The sequence below is a fragment of the Calonectris borealis genome, chromosome 26, assembly GCF_964195595.1.
Source record: "Calonectris borealis chromosome 26, bCalBor7.hap1.2, whole genome shotgun sequence".
NCBI lineage: Eukaryota > Metazoa > Chordata > Aves > Procellariiformes > Procellariidae > Calonectris > Calonectris borealis.
The window spans coordinates 4,749,800-4,766,390 of NC_134337.1; the positions used below are offsets into that span (position 1 = coordinate 4,749,800).

General features: G+C 50.5%; 1 protein-coding gene across 10 annotated transcripts; it reads right to left on the reverse strand.

Annotated features, from left to right (window-relative positions):
• Positions 1–6,412: 6,412 nt before the first annotated feature.
• FRS3 (fibroblast growth factor receptor substrate 3) lies at positions 6,413–15,740 on the reverse strand. Of its 10 annotated transcripts, XM_075174407.1 has the most exons (10): positions 15,598–15,740; positions 14,764–14,837; positions 14,486–14,611; positions 13,311–13,497; positions 12,942–13,076; positions 12,668–12,756; positions 11,954–12,140; positions 9,797–9,958; positions 9,056–9,213; positions 6,413–8,268 (listed from the first exon to the last, which is right to left on the reverse strand). In XM_075174407.1, the coding sequence occupies exons 6-10, from the start codon at positions 12,731–12,733 to the stop codon at positions 7,342–7,344; spliced, it is 1,500 nt and encodes a 499-aa protein (XP_075030508.1). In that variant the 5' UTR covers positions 12,734–12,756; positions 12,942–13,076; positions 13,311–13,497; positions 14,486–14,611; positions 14,764–14,837; positions 15,598–15,740; the 3' UTR covers positions 6,413–7,341. The 10 variants fall into 10 exon arrangements, with proteins under 10 accessions (XP_075030508.1, XP_075030510.1, XP_075030512.1 ...); XM_075174409.1 differs by lacking the exon at positions 14,764–14,837; XM_075174411.1 differs by lacking the exons at positions 14,486–14,611; positions 14,764–14,837.
• Positions 15,741–16,591: the final 851 nt, after the last annotated feature.

Genomic DNA, 16,591 nt, shown 5'->3' on the forward strand with positions numbered 1-16,591 from the left:
TATATGCACTTGGCCTGGAGCACAATTGCTCTCTGCTTGGGTTCTCCAACCAAGAAAAGCCGTTGGTGGGAGCTGCAATGGCACGGGTATGACCGGAGCAGCTGTGTTTATGCACTGCGCACAAGCACACGTATCCTTTACTCGGTGCTGCACGAGCTGGTTTTAGTGGTTTATTTCCAAAACAGACATTATAGGACACAGATGAACAGCTTCCATGCCCATTAAAATAAATATTCCTCCTTTCCTAAGCAACCATGAGAACGGCTCCTGGAATAAACAGCTAGGCTTTAAGTCTAACATTTGAATTCCCAAACCAGGGCAAGGATCAGCCACTTCACGATGATCTTCTCCTAAGGGCAGTTTCCGAAGAGACCTCCAGTCACCCTGCTCAGTCCCGGACCCCAAGCTGATGCTGGAGCTTTACATCACCTCCTTATACACCCCAAAACGGACCCCACCTCCCTGCATCAGTGTCCACTCAGGCATCCGAAGTTTAGAAATGCAGAAGAGATTTCCCCACAATGCGAAGGGCTATCCCAAAAACTCCAAGTCAAACAGCAGTGGCAAACGCCATGCTATTTCCAAGCTATTTCAACTTCTTTTTGATAGGGCCATCAAAGTCTTCCTAGAAAGAGAAATGAAAAATGTTTCATTGTGTTTTCCAGGGATGGGATGGAAATAATAACATGGGTTTATCGTCAATTGTGTTATCTCCTTTGTTTCCCTTCCAGTTCTTACCTCCAGCATTTTAGAAAGTCATGGAATGACCCTGGAGGAAAGAAACACAAGGATTTGGGCTGGAAAGACACCGCACACGAAGGCACGCTCACTTAGGAAGGCACAGATGGCTTTATTAGCTGTTCTTAAGTCGATTCCTGCTGGGGAAGAGTTTTCAGGGGGAATTTTATAAGCCAAGCAATTAAACTGTGCATGTTACCGCACGATTAGCTCTCATTTGCTGTAGAATTTGGAAAAACAAGCAAATCAACTCTTTGCACAGAGCGATGGCAGAGAACCCATGGAAAGGCCCTGTGCCTAGAGCAGATCCGCACAGCCAGGGAGAGGGAAGCCACATCTTGTTCAACATTGCCAAAAGCACCTCATTCCCACCAGCCCCCGAATTCCACCACTCCAAACTATTAGCTTAAATTACCCATGGTGGAAAAAACACATCTTAAAGGGTAGGTACTCCAGAGACGATGAATATTCTTGCTATTTTCTACCTCCATTCACAGCACATCAATTTCCAAGGCAACTTCATAATTTCCTCCTGATGCTCAGCTCCATGGAAATCTGGAATTGTCCTGCAAATACCCCATGGGTCACCAGCCAAGAGAGGGAAAGGTGTCTGTCCCTGCATACGCGTTTCTCTTCATTTCTTTTTTAAGCCTATCGCAGTGAAACTAGCCAGGTGGAAGACAGCAACCATTGCTCCAGGTAGAATGCATAGGGACATAGACATTATTCCCTCAGGGCAGGGAGACCTGGAAAACAAAAATTGCAAGAAGTCCAGCTTGAATTGCGTGAGAACAACTGGTGATTGTTGCCCTGACTCTCAATTTTAAATAAAAAGCAAAATTCTCTTTGAAACGTGACAGTTGTCTCATTGCCCCACACACAAAAGACAGGACCACCAGATAATCATCATATTCCATTTATTCTGTATACATTCGTAGTGCACATTAATGTAAGACATGAGCACTCCTCAGGTCACATAGCACTGCTGTTGTTCTTCACCTGTAAGGTTACACCCGGATGAAATATAAAGAGGGACTGAATGGATATCCATAGAAATAACCTGAAGAAGCAATTATACAGCAAGATCAACCCCTCTGGTCAGAGCAACTGAGTCCCCGGTGGCCAGAGCCCCGAAGCACCTTTGTTTTTCTGCCACATCAGCAATGTTCAGTATCAAAGACACCAGTACGAGTGACAACAAGGAGAATCGCATGGGAGGAGAGCTGGAGATAACACAGATGCATCTGGGCCTTTCAACTGTAAAATCACATTCACTTATGGAAGAAAAACAAATTAGATCCCTTCTTTACAATTAGCCTTTTCCATACCCTGGCCTGTAATTGCCAACTTCAAAGCTCTCAGGATTTCCACCAACGTATTCACTTTTGGTCCTGTTCGGTAACAGGAATCTAAACCTGTTTTGCTACCTGTGCGCGGCATTTCAAGATGAGCCAAGTTTGGGGGAAAGACAAACTTCCCAGAAAGACTAATGGCAGCCCTCCCAGGAGCTGAATTTAGGCAACGCATTCATTAACGATCATTCGTTAATGATACTTCACAGTCGAGATACCACCCGAGAGGGCTGAGCAGCATCAGATGGAGGGAGAGAGGAAAGACTTTGGGAGAAAATGGCTGAGAGAACAGACAGCTGTAATACCAAGCCCTGGTTTGGTTTTTCTCCCAGTGAACAGCATGGCTTAGGTAATAAAAATATCAATATTTCAGTAATAACTAACACATTCAAGTCTCTTTGCAGAAATATTGATCCTTTAACTCTCACAATCCAGCCTCTCCTTTGCCATCCTCTCCCTGTAAGGCAGGTACAGCTCGCAGATATTCCAACCTCCTTCTCTGGGGGAAAAGCAGGCACATTAAATGGGTCAAAAGAAAAAACAAATCAAAAAACCCTCCTGTGATAAAAGACAACTGAGTGCCGGGAGAAGCTATATTCCTACCGGCAGGTTCTTAGGAAAGGGAAGGGTAAAAGACCTATTTATGCATTCACCGGGGAAGAAATATCAGGGGAAGAAGTCTGACTGATTAACTCAAAACTCAAACAAGAACCACTTAAAAAGGTTAAGACAGTCAAACTCTCTCTGCATAGCACATGGCTGTTTACCAAGTCATCCTTGAACTTCAATCTCACAAGCAGAGGAAGGAGACCAGCGAAGATGCAGTACGGTCCCCAGCGGGGGCTACGCAGACCTGCTCCGCAGCAAAGTACATGAACCCACAGCTAAGCTCGTGCTGCCAGGTCTTCGCCATTACCCAGGATAGCTTCATTTTGCTGCCTTTTCTTCAGAACCAAAGAAACAACTCCAAACACAACTGCTGACTGAACACGGCTCCTTTTTCCAAGTTACCAATTCACAGACAAAACATCGAGGCGAACCACCTGCCTTGCAGAGGCAAGCTTGGGAGAGTCAGAGATGTCACGGCTTCATCTCAGCTTCAGGGACTAACTCCAGAGCAGGTTTCAGATGTACACGTGCTCATTCGTCTCCTCCTGGTCAACTGTGTGGCATCAGTTGGATGCACAGAGCCCTGGGTGAACCCCTCGAACTCAAAACCAGATTTATGGGTGAGGTATTCTGCTCTATGGAGGCGATCTTTGCTGTGGGGGATATTCCATGGTGAAGGGATAGGAGGAGCCATTGGGTATCCCTAGCTTCGTTTCCCATCCAAGTAAGCATGCACATGTATATTAGTATGCATCCGTTAGGAAAGTCCAGCAAACTTGCATGTAAGGCTCAAAGAAAAATCTGTAAGATCCATCTTTACAAGGTGCCATAAAGATACGACATATTGCATAAAGATCATTTTCAACCAAAAGAAAACAGTAACAAGGAAAGACTCCAGAGAGTTATCAGAAGGGACCTCTGCTGCCCATCACCCAAATCAAAGAACTGAAGGAATGTGAGAATGCCAACTCGGGTGCCCTCATCTTTCAACCCAATGCTGGTTTCTCCTCCGAAACGTTTCAAGCGTGGCCACTAGAGGAAGCTGCGACACTGGCGAGCACCGCTCGGGCTGTAACACAGGGAGAGATCCAAAATAGTGACATTTCTGCTCCCGGTGCCCCAAGAACTACCGCCTCAGTGTTCGAACGCGACTCTGGTCTTTCCTTGCACTTCCACACCACCTGAAAAATTGAGTATTAAGAAGTTCTCAAAGGGTCCTGGCTACTTAATGCAGACATTGCTCTTGTGAAGCTTTCCAGAAAAGCAAAAAAGCGAGAAAATCACTGCGACGTAAACCCGATGTGCACCCTGAAAGCCATAAGTGACAACTGGTTTCCTGGCTGCCTGCACGGCGTTTCCCGTTTAATTGCTTAAACATTAAACAAACCCACTGTAAACAATGAGCTGTGACCAGCTTTTCATTCCTGAAGCTTTCTGGGGAGCTTGCAATACCACCCGAGCGAAGCCTGCTGAGCCAGCAGTGCTGCTCCCCGACCCACGGCCACCAGGAAGGACACAACGGGACACAAAGCCGAGGACGGTGCAGCAAGGCACCCGCCAGATCACTGTGCACTGAAAGCGGCAGATGCAGCCAGCATCAGCTCTGCGTTTTCTCATCTTTAAGGAAATTATTCTTCTCCTTCGAATAGGTGCAGCATCCTCCACTATAAATGGGATACAGGATGCCGTCAGGGAACAGCGATAACGTATCTGCCACGGGCGCACACAGCTATTGCAGCACTCTCCTTGTCACTACTGCTTTCAGGGTCCTTGGGAGGTAGGAGAGCATAAGATTCACCAAAGAGGAAAGGGAGGCACAAATCGGACAAGCCAGTTTGTCTGGAGGAGATGGAAGTCAGCAGTTCAGAAGGTCAAAGCTAGCTTTCCCAAAGCAAAGTTAATTTAGAGCCACTTAAATGGGATTGGAGCCCAGCCTTTCTGAGGCTCCACCAGCACCGGTGTGCTTTCCCTGCTCCCTGGAGCTCACAGTATCTACAAGACCCTCACACCAGCCCCATCCCACCCGTCGGAGACACGGAGCAGGCTGGTGGCCACAGGGAGCACCCAAGCAGCAGCCCCGGGCCTCACCTGCTTTCTCCCAAGACACAACCTGCCACCCAACAGCATCTTCCCTTGCATTTAACCACCTGCAAACCTCCCGCGCGGGTGGGAAAGGGCCCTCACCTCTTACATTACACTCCATGTAAATGTAAAACATTTCATCCTTTTTTCCCATTCTGAGGGCAAGAGGGGAATAAGTATTTTGCATTTCTCAGCTCCGGCAGTGGAAAGGCAGGTTCATACGGAGGCTCCCGGAGCACTGCCCTGTGCTGCCATGTGGGAGTTGCTAGTGCTGTCCCAGAGGGTGACACTTACAGCTTAGAAACTCTTTATTTAAATAGTTTATTTAAAACTTAATGCAGTTAATTTTTTTTTAGATATATATATATAAATAAACAATTTCTTCTCTCACTTCCCTAAAAGAAAGCTAGATTTAGGGGGATACATTACTTGACTTTTTTTTTTCCCTTTCAAATAAAGTCATTTGATATACATATAAAAATATATTAGTTGGGTTTCCTTTCAGATATCGATCATACAAGGGCTGGGATGGAGAAAAGAATGGAAGACAAGCACAAGGACTTCCAAAAAAAAAAGGAAAAAACAGTGATTTTAAGCATGTGGTGCACTTCGAATTTATAGTGCAACAGCAAGCCAGGAAATCCATGTTCTGCCGCCACAAGCATGGCATTACTCATACTTTTATCACTTTTTCTGAACTGCATGGCACGTGTTCTTGCTCCCAAAAGGGTCACGTTTCAATACGACATTACAGCACCAAACCCAAAAAAGGCTGAACTTCAAAAATCTGGAAATCAAGTTTCTGGCCCTCAGAAGCAGGTTGCAGCTGGATGATCGGGTTCTCTCCTCTTTCACACCGGAGGCTCATCGGGATGACTCTGACATCGGAAAACATTAGGGACGAGGAGGACACAGCAAGGTTTGGCAACGTTTCTGCTGGCAGCAGGACACCTCGCAGAGCACTGGATCGCTCAACTCCTATCCCAGGAAGGAAGATGAAGAATACAGACAGCAGAAAGGTATACTCTGAAGGATTCCAGAGTAACCCAGAGCGCTTCTGTCTCATCGAAACAGCTTATAATGGCAAAGAGTAATCCAGGGAGGGATCAAGCTGCAGCGTGTCACCATGCAGAGAGGGGTGGAACATCCTGCAACGGGAGAGGAGCAGAGACCCTACCCAGGACCTCACACAGGGGCCTGACAGCTCAGCTTAGACTCAGCCCCGGTGTCAAGAGAAAAATCCACATCAAAGGCCACAAATTTACCCGAGAGCCAAAATTTAGCCCTTCCAAGTCCGTAGCTGTAGGAAACAAACTGCACATTCACTCAAAACACCGATCAAATATTTCTCATGGACCCAGCCAGGCACGTGGGTGTAGGCAACGACTTTGATACAACTCCAAGCTCGGCTGCCTGGCAGCTCTGCTCGCACTCCCACGTCTCCCGTACCATTTCCCACCCGCCCTGTGACAGTCAGTCCCAGTTAAAAAATTTTTGATTCATAGCTGCTCTTTTCCCCAACTGCAGCTCAGCAAAGCCACCGACCTCTTCCGAGATCTGTCCCCCAGACAGAAGGAACGAGCCACAGCAAGTACGTGTTTCATATTGGCACCGGTTTTGGCAATTACCACTGGGATGCAAAAGAACATTTAATAAATAAATAAGTAAACAAGTAAGTAAATCAACAACACTTCTGAACAGTCACCAAAAAGAACCCTTAAAAATCAAAATGGGGTACGGTACAATTGAAGTTTTCTATACCAAACCTCAAATCTCTCTCACAGTTGCGGTCTTCCCCTCCTCTTTTAAAGCAGGGTCTCTTCAGGAAATCAGGTTTATGTGATCACAGTGTCTGTGCCCATGGCTGTCCGTCCTCCTCTATTAATTTCTAGAGTTGCCCAATTTAAATCAAATCTGAGAAAGTGACAGAAGTATAAAAAGCTTCTACGAGCTTCAAGAAAATAGGAGAAAAGAACGAGTTGAGGGGGAAAAGACCGCAGCATGAGTTCCCAAGTCATCAGGGATCAGCAAAATCCCAAGGCAAAACCCAGCTTCGGAGTGGCCCGGCTGCAGAGCTCGCCTGGAGTCACAAGGCATGAAATCCACGGGAAACGGGCTTGATCTGCAGTGGAGCTCCTAAAGCAACTCGCTTTTGGAAACAGGCCTCCACCATGCTACTGCCCTGCCTCTGCAGCCAGGCTGCTGGCACTGCTCACGGAGCTGCCAGGCAATCAGGAGAGCTACCCCGATTCAAGGCTGTATCCACACGGTGCCGGTACTACTGCTGGCACCTTCTGCCCCTCTCACCAGAAATTTAACCTTCAAACAGCGTGGTCAAATATCCCACAAGGCTTTAAAAACGAACTACAGGGGAGAGACGGAGAGGGGAAGACGGACAGACAGACTAGCCTTAACATCAGCTGTAGGAGCCATCCCGTAACACCAGGTAATGGGGTAAACAGGGAAGCAGAAGGCAATGGCAAATGGAAGCCACACCGGGCAATACACTGAAGGGCAGGTTCCGAAGCCACGACACAGTGCTTGCACTTGGCGTTCCCCCTTACAGAGGCAGGTCAGTGCTGTTATGTCGAGTCTTCCGCGAAGTCCCATCATCTCTCGGCAGGGCCCTTTGCAAACTGGACATGGCCGCTGTCTTTTTTAGGTCAATGACCGCGTAGGAGTCCGTCCGGCGGGCTTCGTGGGTGGCAGGAGGTGGGACACAGGGGACCGGTGGGTTCTGATGTCCCTTGCGCGGCTCGGCCTCCAGCTCTACCTGGATGTAGTTGAGTTGCCGCGGCTGCTCTGGACAGGGCCGGGGGAAGTCGAAGCTGAAGACGCTGGGCATGCAGCCGCGACGAGGCTTTGGAAGGAAGCTGCTGCGCCACTGGCCGCTACCCCCGTGCAGCGCGGTGTTCTCCGAGTTCATGTAGTTCTGCAGGGGATCTTCTTCACCAGCCTCGGAGTAGCCGTTGGGGGAAGGCGTCAGCACGTCCCCGGCGCCCGCGTCCTCCTCGCCCCGCCGGAGCGGCTGGCACTCCCACACCGGGGGCAGCGACGGCAAGTTCTCGTAGTGCAGCAACGCCGTTCTGCGATGGGAGCAGCCGGGTAAGCCCGCGTCCTCCCGGGTGAGTTTCAAGCGCCCGCCTCGACAGAGAGAGGAGGTGCTGGGGGGCAGCAAGCCGTTGACGTTCTCGTAGACGCAGTGGGGCGAAGGACACTCCTCCTCGCACTCGTTGTTGTTGTTGTTGGGGGGGCAGAAGTGCGTCCTGCACTCCCGGTGGTGCCGACAGACGCGTCTGCAGTTGGATGTGGGACCTAACACGAACTTAACCTCCCCTGGCTGCAGAAAGACCTGGGGATTGCGGTCTTCGAGGGAGCAGCTGTGGTTCCTATGGGGGAAAGGAGGGTGGACTTCAGGCAAGGAGTGCATACAGTGTCGGCCCCTCAGCTCCTGATCACCATTGGCCGTGTTGACGTAGGTGTGGGACTGCAAGGAGAGAAGCAGAGGGACAGTGAAAGGAGAAGAGAAGAGAGAAGAGCAAAGCAGCTGCCAGCAGCTGAGAAACCAACAGGAACGGAAAATTCTTCGGTGGCTGATGAAGCAGGAGGAAATGAAAGAATTTCAGAATTTGAAAATACTTTGGGAAGCCAAACACAAAAGCCAGTTCTGGATTTGTGGGCTGAAGGAGACACAAAAAGGAAGTCCACTTCATCTATTTCACGGTCGATGCATATGGCACAGAACAACAAGCAAAGCCACTTGCAAAATATTTCCTTGGGTGGCTTACACTGGCGATATTGCAGCACTCACACCTACCTAGGCTTCTCTGATAATGGTTGAGACAAGCTGGATTTTGTAGGGAAAAATCTTAAATTCTAAAACTGAGAACTGAGAACAAAAATAAAAATAAAGAGTCTGAACTTGGGTATGCATCTGCACATCGGTTTCGGGGTTGCAGTAATAGCTGACAGATAGGGCAGTATGACTTGGACTCACAAGCTAAGTGCTGCTGTTAAATAATTGCCACCAAATACTAGCGGATCAAGGAAGCCAACTCAGTCGGCCTTGATAGAGTGCCTGTTCTAGTGAAGCGTCAGAGAGCAGAAATCTCCAAGAGCAAAATGAAGCAAGAGGGAAAAAAAGGATGACAAGGTATGAAGATCCCCTGAGCTTTGCTGGAGTAACAGAAACTCAGAATTGCACAGGACTGCTAGCAAAACAAGCTGCCTGTTCATTGCTTGCAACCAACAGAATTCAGGACATCTAGGTTTACCTGCTCATCAGGCCCAATAAGAGCATGAGTAGAGTCTTCACCCACAGAGGAATGCCTCAGGCTGCTCACGGAGGGGTGGCGGGCTGCGGAGTATGATAGGGTTTCTCCAGGGAAGCTGTGAAATCCGTTGGGAAATCCTGGGACAGTATACCCCAGACCTGGGAGAGAATCAAGATGGATACGCATTAGAGCATTGGTTTGATACAAAATAGAGTTGACTTCATTTTCACAGTGAGCTGGCCTCTTAACTGCACCCTGTAGGTCAGAATCAGCCTGTCTGGGGAAGATCCCTACCATGAAGTACCTAGTATAAATACAAGGGCTATAGGCCCTCTTGTGTAAATTTATTTAAGTCACTCCTAATGGAGACAGTTATAGAGCAAACCCAAATCCTTCCAGATGTGGTTTCCTCTAGGAACCACCTGATCCTTGTAGACGCTACTTAAAAAGGCCACGTGGCAGTGGTCCAGGTGAAAACCAACTGAAGGGTGACAACTCGGTTTTCTATTTGAAGGGCTTTTTGTTGCCGTTTCCTTGGAAACAAAATACCACATGGCAGACAAGGGGGGCCTTAAAAGAAACGTGCTGCATGGGGCACACGTGGACATAAAGATAGGGGTCAGCAGCGAGGCAGCGCATGGAGGGATCCATGGGCTGCAAAGGGCAGTTTCACGCGAGCAATTGGAGTCATCGCCCACGTGTGTTCCCCCCTCTTCTCCCCGGACGCTGAAGGAGCCTCACTGTTGGGTGCCTGGGGGGTCCGGGAGAGCTCCCGCTCCGTGGGGTGACTGTTCCTGGTGATGACAACAGGCTCTTCCACTACGTTGATACTGTTACACTGCATCAGGTCCTGAAGCAGATTAAAGATCTCCTCTGCTCTGGAACACTTGAAGGCAAAAATCCCTGCACAGTAACGAAGAGGAGGGTCAGAAAAGCAAGAAAGCGATCCTGCTCTTAACAAGAATATATGTAATTCCCAGCTCTAAATGAACAGGTAATTCTGATTTCTTTTGCTGTGTTTAACACAATCAACCCCTGCAACCCACAGCCACAGGAGAACAACCAACAGCTTGGTGGATTATTGCATCAACAGAAATAGAATGCCATGACTGCCATCTGACCAAATGGTGCATTATTACAAGAAAAATAATGAGCACCCCAGTTATCTTAAGACGATCGATCCCACACGAGCAGAGATGTGAAAGGGACAGGCTAACTGGTCTCGTTTCATCTCTAATCTTCTATTTTAACTCAGTGGGTACTCAGTCCAGTTCTCATCCAGTGACTACTTGAAGCTGAACTGGGCCCTGTGAGGTGTGCACGTGAGGGAGGGACAAGAACGTCGTATTTCAAAAATGGATGGAATTAAACAGTGTCTCCCCAAACGAGCAGCCCACACCAGAGCTGGTGTGTGCAGAGCTAACCAATCCCAAGCTGGCACGCACATACACGCACAAAAGCCATAGCAACGAGAACGGCATGGCAACAACGGCTGCTACCCCAAAGAATAAGGTTTTAAACATTCTGGCCAAAAAAAAAAAGCTATATCTGCCTTACATAAGGTGGGGAGCAGCATCAGGAAGGAGTCCTCCAAATAAAATTAACTAAGCAGAAAAAAATCCTACAAGGAAGGGAGAAAACTCACCAAAACACATCACCATCCCTCTCATTTCTGTCTGTTTTAAGACTGATGAATAAGTATGTGCCTGCTAAAAATTTTGTAATATATGAAGAGCAAATGGCTCTGCTTTATCCTCACTACCTAGACCTAAATAAAAACCAAAACACACAGAGGGCGGAATTCTAACCACTGCATCCTGCAAAAGGCAAAGCAGAAACCGAAGACAAGCAATTCCCATCGCTGGCAACTGATAAGCACACGACTCCAGGAGAGGAAAACCCCACTTACATAAATATTAAAAAGGAGCATACGGCACTACAGATTTGCGCAGTGCTTTACACAGACACTGAACAGTCACGTGGAGTCCTTTTGGATAAGAAGGAGTTTACAAACACATTAAGAGAACAAGGAAACAAACTTTTTTTCCCGGGGATGCAGATGCCAAGAAAATGTTCAGCTCTTTAAAAGCAAGAGAGACAGACTGGTAACGGAACTAACAGGCACCATTGTAAAACTGGAGTCTATTCCCAGCATTGCTGATGACTTGGCATGTACTCCTGGGTGACTCACTTCCCTTCTCTATGCACAGCAACCCCATGCATAAAATCAGTAAAACGTAAAACTTCTTTCCCTCTACGTTACAAAGTGGTGCCAGACACAAAATGCAAAGCATTAAGTAGAACTGGCACTAACCAAGGCAGAGCAAACTCAGAGAAACATGAAATGTGCTCAAACAACTATTGCTACTGACGTGCATTTGGCAGCTCTGTGGAATAAGCAAACCCTAAGAGGGACCTGCAGAAAGGTGCAGGTGATGCCCTTAAAGCTTTATCCCCAGAGCTAAAAAATGCTTAACAAAGCTTCAGTCTTGCAAAAAGCACCTTCTGGCTCCTAAGGAAAGGCCAGCAACCTCTCCTTCCACAGCTGTGCATCACTCGGTACCGAGGCTGAGAGCTGACAGCGTAACGAACATCCTCTCTGACATTAAGTACGCCCCGACCAAAGCTCAAGCCTGCCTCACCAATTACCTCATGAGCATCGAGGCACTAGCAAAATGAGACCATTAGATTTATGCCCAGGTCCTGATGTTGTTCTCATTAGTGTTTCAATCAGGAATATTAACTGTATGTGCATGCACACACCGGTATTCTGGGGGAACAGAGGCTGCAGAAGAACCTGTTGATTCATTAGATGCAGGAATTTGGGAAGACACAAGCATCGGCTCACTCTGGCTCAAAACCTCAGCAGTTCCTTCCTCCAGGAACCTCCACACTCACCCTGCCCCGTCTGGCAGCGACGACCGCTCTCGAAGGAGAAGAGGTTGGAGTCATAGCCATAGCGGCGCAAGCAGAGGTAGGGCCACCTGACAGCATCTCGCTTGTGAGTGTGCAAGATGAGCTCCGTCTGTGTCAGCTCCATAATCCCAGATCCCAGCTCGTTACCTTCATCGTCCACGTTCGTTACCTGCAGAGGCCACAGAGCTCACATCAGGAAACTCAGTGCGTTGGTATCGAAAAAAGCCCACCCACGAAGATACTGTAATTCCCATGGATTCCCCTTTCATTACTGAGATGCCTTTTCTCAGCTGAGAGCATGAATTCACTGCTGGCAGAAGGTGCCAAGCCAGCAGCCCTGGAGACTGTGTGCTTGGCAGTTCAGCTGATGTGTCTCAACACAGACACTGGAACACAGCCCTGAGCAATAAAAGGTTTCTCTCCAGTTCCCCATTTCTTTGCTCGGCTCAATCTCAGTGCAGAGGCAATTTCTACTGCAAATACAAACATATTCGCAGCAGAGGTTGCTTAAGGAAAGGAAAAAAATAAGCCAACAGTTCAAAACTAACATATTTGCAAATCTTATCAAGTGAAAGACTTCTCTGCAAGAGCAGAGGTTTTCTTTCCTTTCGTGCCTGCAGCCCAACCCATGCTGGGCTTTGCTAGTAGTCGGTGCTGTCACAGACTCTCTGATGGCGATGAAGGTGTGATACTTACCTTAAATTTGGTGGGATGGTTGTCTGGAATGCTGTCTCTGCACAGACAACTGCAGCAGCTCCCCATGACGTCAGCATAAGAGGTAATCCCTGGGGAGAGGACACAAAACTGAGGACAATCATATTTTCAAACCAACTCCTCCCACCCTCTCCAAACACAGCCTCGATCCCCCTGCACGTGGCCCAGTGGGTTTGGATCTCAAACTCTTCAATGTGTTCCTCGATTAATGGACACCATGCAATATAAGGCTAATTAAAAATAACAGCTTTCTTACCATTAGGCAATTGTTGGATTTTTCTGGAGGAGTGAGAAGAAATTCCCACTACTGTCCCTCTATCTCCTTCGGGACTTCATGGTAACCAGGTGTCAGAGTCACCTAAAACAGAAGGGAAACTGTCCCATCTTCCACCTGACAAGGAGAATACAATTAAAGAAATTAAAAAAACAGAGAAGATTAAAAAGCAGGGGGTGGGGGGGCTGTGACTGAAGTTTCCTTTAAATATCACAAGGAAGGCTTGTTTTTTTAATTAACTCCCTGCACTTACATGACTATAGAAAATAATTCTGCACAGATCACGCCCGTAATTTCTGAAAAAATATACAGTCTACAGCTAAAAAAACCTAAAAATAAGAGATATCTTACTTCTTGGCTTGGGGATCCTACACAGGAGTGAGGTTTATCAGAGCTACTGTAGTGCAAATAAAACGCAACAGTAATACCGAACGGCTGAGAGCGGTGAGAATACGAGGAATCACATGCATCTGCTGCTTAGGAATGTGAAGATACCTTCACTCGATGGAATGTCCTTAAGGGTCAGAGAACCAGCAGCCTTAAAAGCAAGTGAACACAACAGCTGTTCTACTTTGGACTATGAAAAGCAACAAATGCCAGAAAACATAAAAACTCCGCTATCTGACAACAGTCAGCAAGCGCAAATATCAAGCAGGCAGGAGTTGCACGCACTAGTAGTGAGAAATACTGCTATCTTTGATGCAAACTTAAAGGACTCCACATCCACTCTAGGGCAGGGGATTCAGCAGCAGGTAACATGAGAGGATGCCACGTTTTATTTGGCGAGAACAGCTAACGATCTCTCCATCCGAGGTGTAGGAGAACAAAGCCATACGGATAACCAGCCTGGCACTAGAGCAGTAAATAAAATGAAAAGGCTATTGGAAACCTCGCACTCTGCCATGCCAGAATCTGCCTCACCAGTCCCTCCAAATTAAACAATGAATCACGGAGTTGCATCGCCGTGCAAAACCACGTTGCGCAGCTGCCCTCAGGCTCCCCCGCAGCGCAGAGCAGCGTGGAGGGAGAAGGAAGAGCTGGCAGTGAGCTGACCAAGGGGTCCCATTTAATTTTTTAGATCAAAACAGAACCTAAATTACCTTCCACTGCAGCCCCACGCCTTAGCTTTGGCCCCTGAAGAATTCCCCAACACATCCTAACCCTGCAAAGTCCCCCAGAAGAGGAATGCTTCCTTTTGAGCAAGCTGGAGGAGCTGGGGCACAAATCAAGCTGGCTGTCGCCTGTCCTCTTGCACATACCCGTCACCCCTAACAGTAACAACACCAAACGCTCCCTGTCCAACACTGCATCCAGCTCAAGCCATCCTATTTGTTTTTCTAGACTCAGTATGGATTTACTCTCTGCTGACCTTACAGGCTTTGATCAATAATTTAGCAACAGATCCCTCTCCGCTTCATCTAATCTGGTCACTAGGGGCCTTGTTCTCTACTGTCTCTGCTCTCCCACTCCCATCTCATCAATTCCCTCAGTAAAAAAAAAAAAAAATCTTGTAGAAAACACGTTACCTTTGCCCCCTCTTTCTTCTTTATTCCTCTCTCCCTCTGGCGCTCCCTCCACCCACGTCTGTCTAACCTGCGAGGGAGTTGGGTTGGAGTGCTGTCGCCTATCCTGAACAGTTATTATGGTCAGAACTGAACAAACGAGAAAAAAAACATTGCGAGATCCCTGGATACTCCCTCGGCGCTTCCCACTACTCCTGTTGAATATTTCAGTGGCATCCCTGTCACGCTGACACCGAGACTCTCAAGACTCCTGTCTCCTGCTCAGCGCTTTCGACACGCACCTTTCCGACGGCTGACTGCCCGTTCGTAGCCTTAACTAGTTGAACCAAACACTCTGACAGGACGACACACCTCCCTGCGAGCCAGAGCACCTGCCTCCTAAGACCAGCAGCCCCATTCTCCCCTCCAGTCTCCCCATCTCCCAGGACCCAGACCTAAACCCTCCTCCGAGCCTTCGCAGCCCTCCGTGGCCCAGTCTCCAGACCACAGCTCACCTCTCCCGGGTCGCTCGCTCTCCTCCCAAACCCTCTGCTCCCGCAGAGGCTCTGTCCCCCCCCCCCAGCCTGCAGAAGACCCTTCACGCCTCCCCGCTGTGATCCTCCTAAACCCGGCACTGCAGAAGAGGGTCCACCTAATCCCAGGGCACCCCGGCACCACCGGGACCCACCGTGACAGGGCAGGGGCACAAGGATACCTCGCGTGGAAATGCACGTGGCCCCGCACCAACCCACCCGTGACACACAGCAACCGATCCCCCCCCCCAGCAGCCACCAGCACGGGGTGGGGGGGGAGAGGAAAGGGGCTGCAGGGGGGCACCTCCAGGGCAAGAGGGGCCGCTGGCAAGGAGAAGGGGCTGGAGGGAGGAGGAAGGGGCCTGCACAGCCCGTGGGGACGGGGGCCATGAGGAAGGGGGCGAGTCCCGGGGGGGTAACGGGGAAGGGGGTGCAGGGGGCGGATCGGGAGTGCGGAGGGGGTGCGAGGGGACACCGGGGCGCGCCACGGGGAGGGGGGACAGGGAGGCGAGGGGGCGGAAGGGAGGCAGGGGGCAACGCGGGCCTGCCCCGGGCCGAGGCGCGGTGCCGGTGCCGAGGGAAGGCCCGGGCGCGGGTCGGTACCTGAGGCGCTGCCCGGCTCCGCCGTCCGGGAGCTGAGGGCCGGGCCCCCGCTGCCGGCAGCCCCCCGGCCCGGCCCGTCCCCTGCCCGGCCCGCCGGGTCGGGGCTCGGGCTCGGGGACCGGGTGCGGGTCGGGCCCCGCCAGCGCCGCGTCCCCCCAGCCCGGGCCGGGCCCGCCGGGAGCAGCGAGTCCGCCGGCCGCCGCCTAGAGCGTCTCAGGCTGGGAGGACCCGGACAGGCAGGAGCGCGGCCGCTAGGGGGCGCGCCAGGTCCGCGGCGCCAGGTCTGCGGGGGCGGGGCCAGGTTGGGGGCGTGGTCGTGGCGAGGGGCGGGGCCAGGGTAGGGGTCCGGGGGGCAAGACGATGTGCTAGGAGGTCTTGGGGGGCAGCGAGGGGGCTGGGGAGGGGGGTCCTGGGGCAGTAGCGGGCTGAGGGGGGCAGAGAGGCAGGAGGTTTTATTGGGGGGGTTTAGTGGAGGGGGATTGGGGGGGTCGGGGTGGGGAGTGCTCTAGGGGGGCAGTGGAGGGGGACTGGGGGGATCTGGGGCAGGAGGGGGTGGGGGGGCAGTGGAGAGGGATTGGGGGCGTCTGGGGCAGGAGGGAGTGCTGGGGGGTTAGTAGAGGGGGATTTGGGGGTTTGGGGCAGGGGGATGCTCTAGGGGAGGCAGTGGAGGGGGATTGGGAGGTCTGGGGCAGGAGGGGGTGCTAGGGGGGCAGTGGAGGGGGATTGGGAGGTCGGGTATGGGGATGATCTAGGGGGGCAGTGGAGGGGAACTGGGGGGATCTGGGGCAGGAGGGGGTGGGGGGGCAGTGGAGAGGGATTGGGGGCGTCTGGGGCAGGAGGGAGTGCTGGGGGGTTAGTAGAGGGGGATTTGGGGGTTTGGGGCAGGGGGATGCTCTAGGGGGGGCAGTGGAGGGGGATTGGGAGGTCTGGGGTATGGGGATGCTCTAGGGGGTCAGTGGAGGGGAACTGGGGGGGTCTCGGCAGGAGAGGGTGC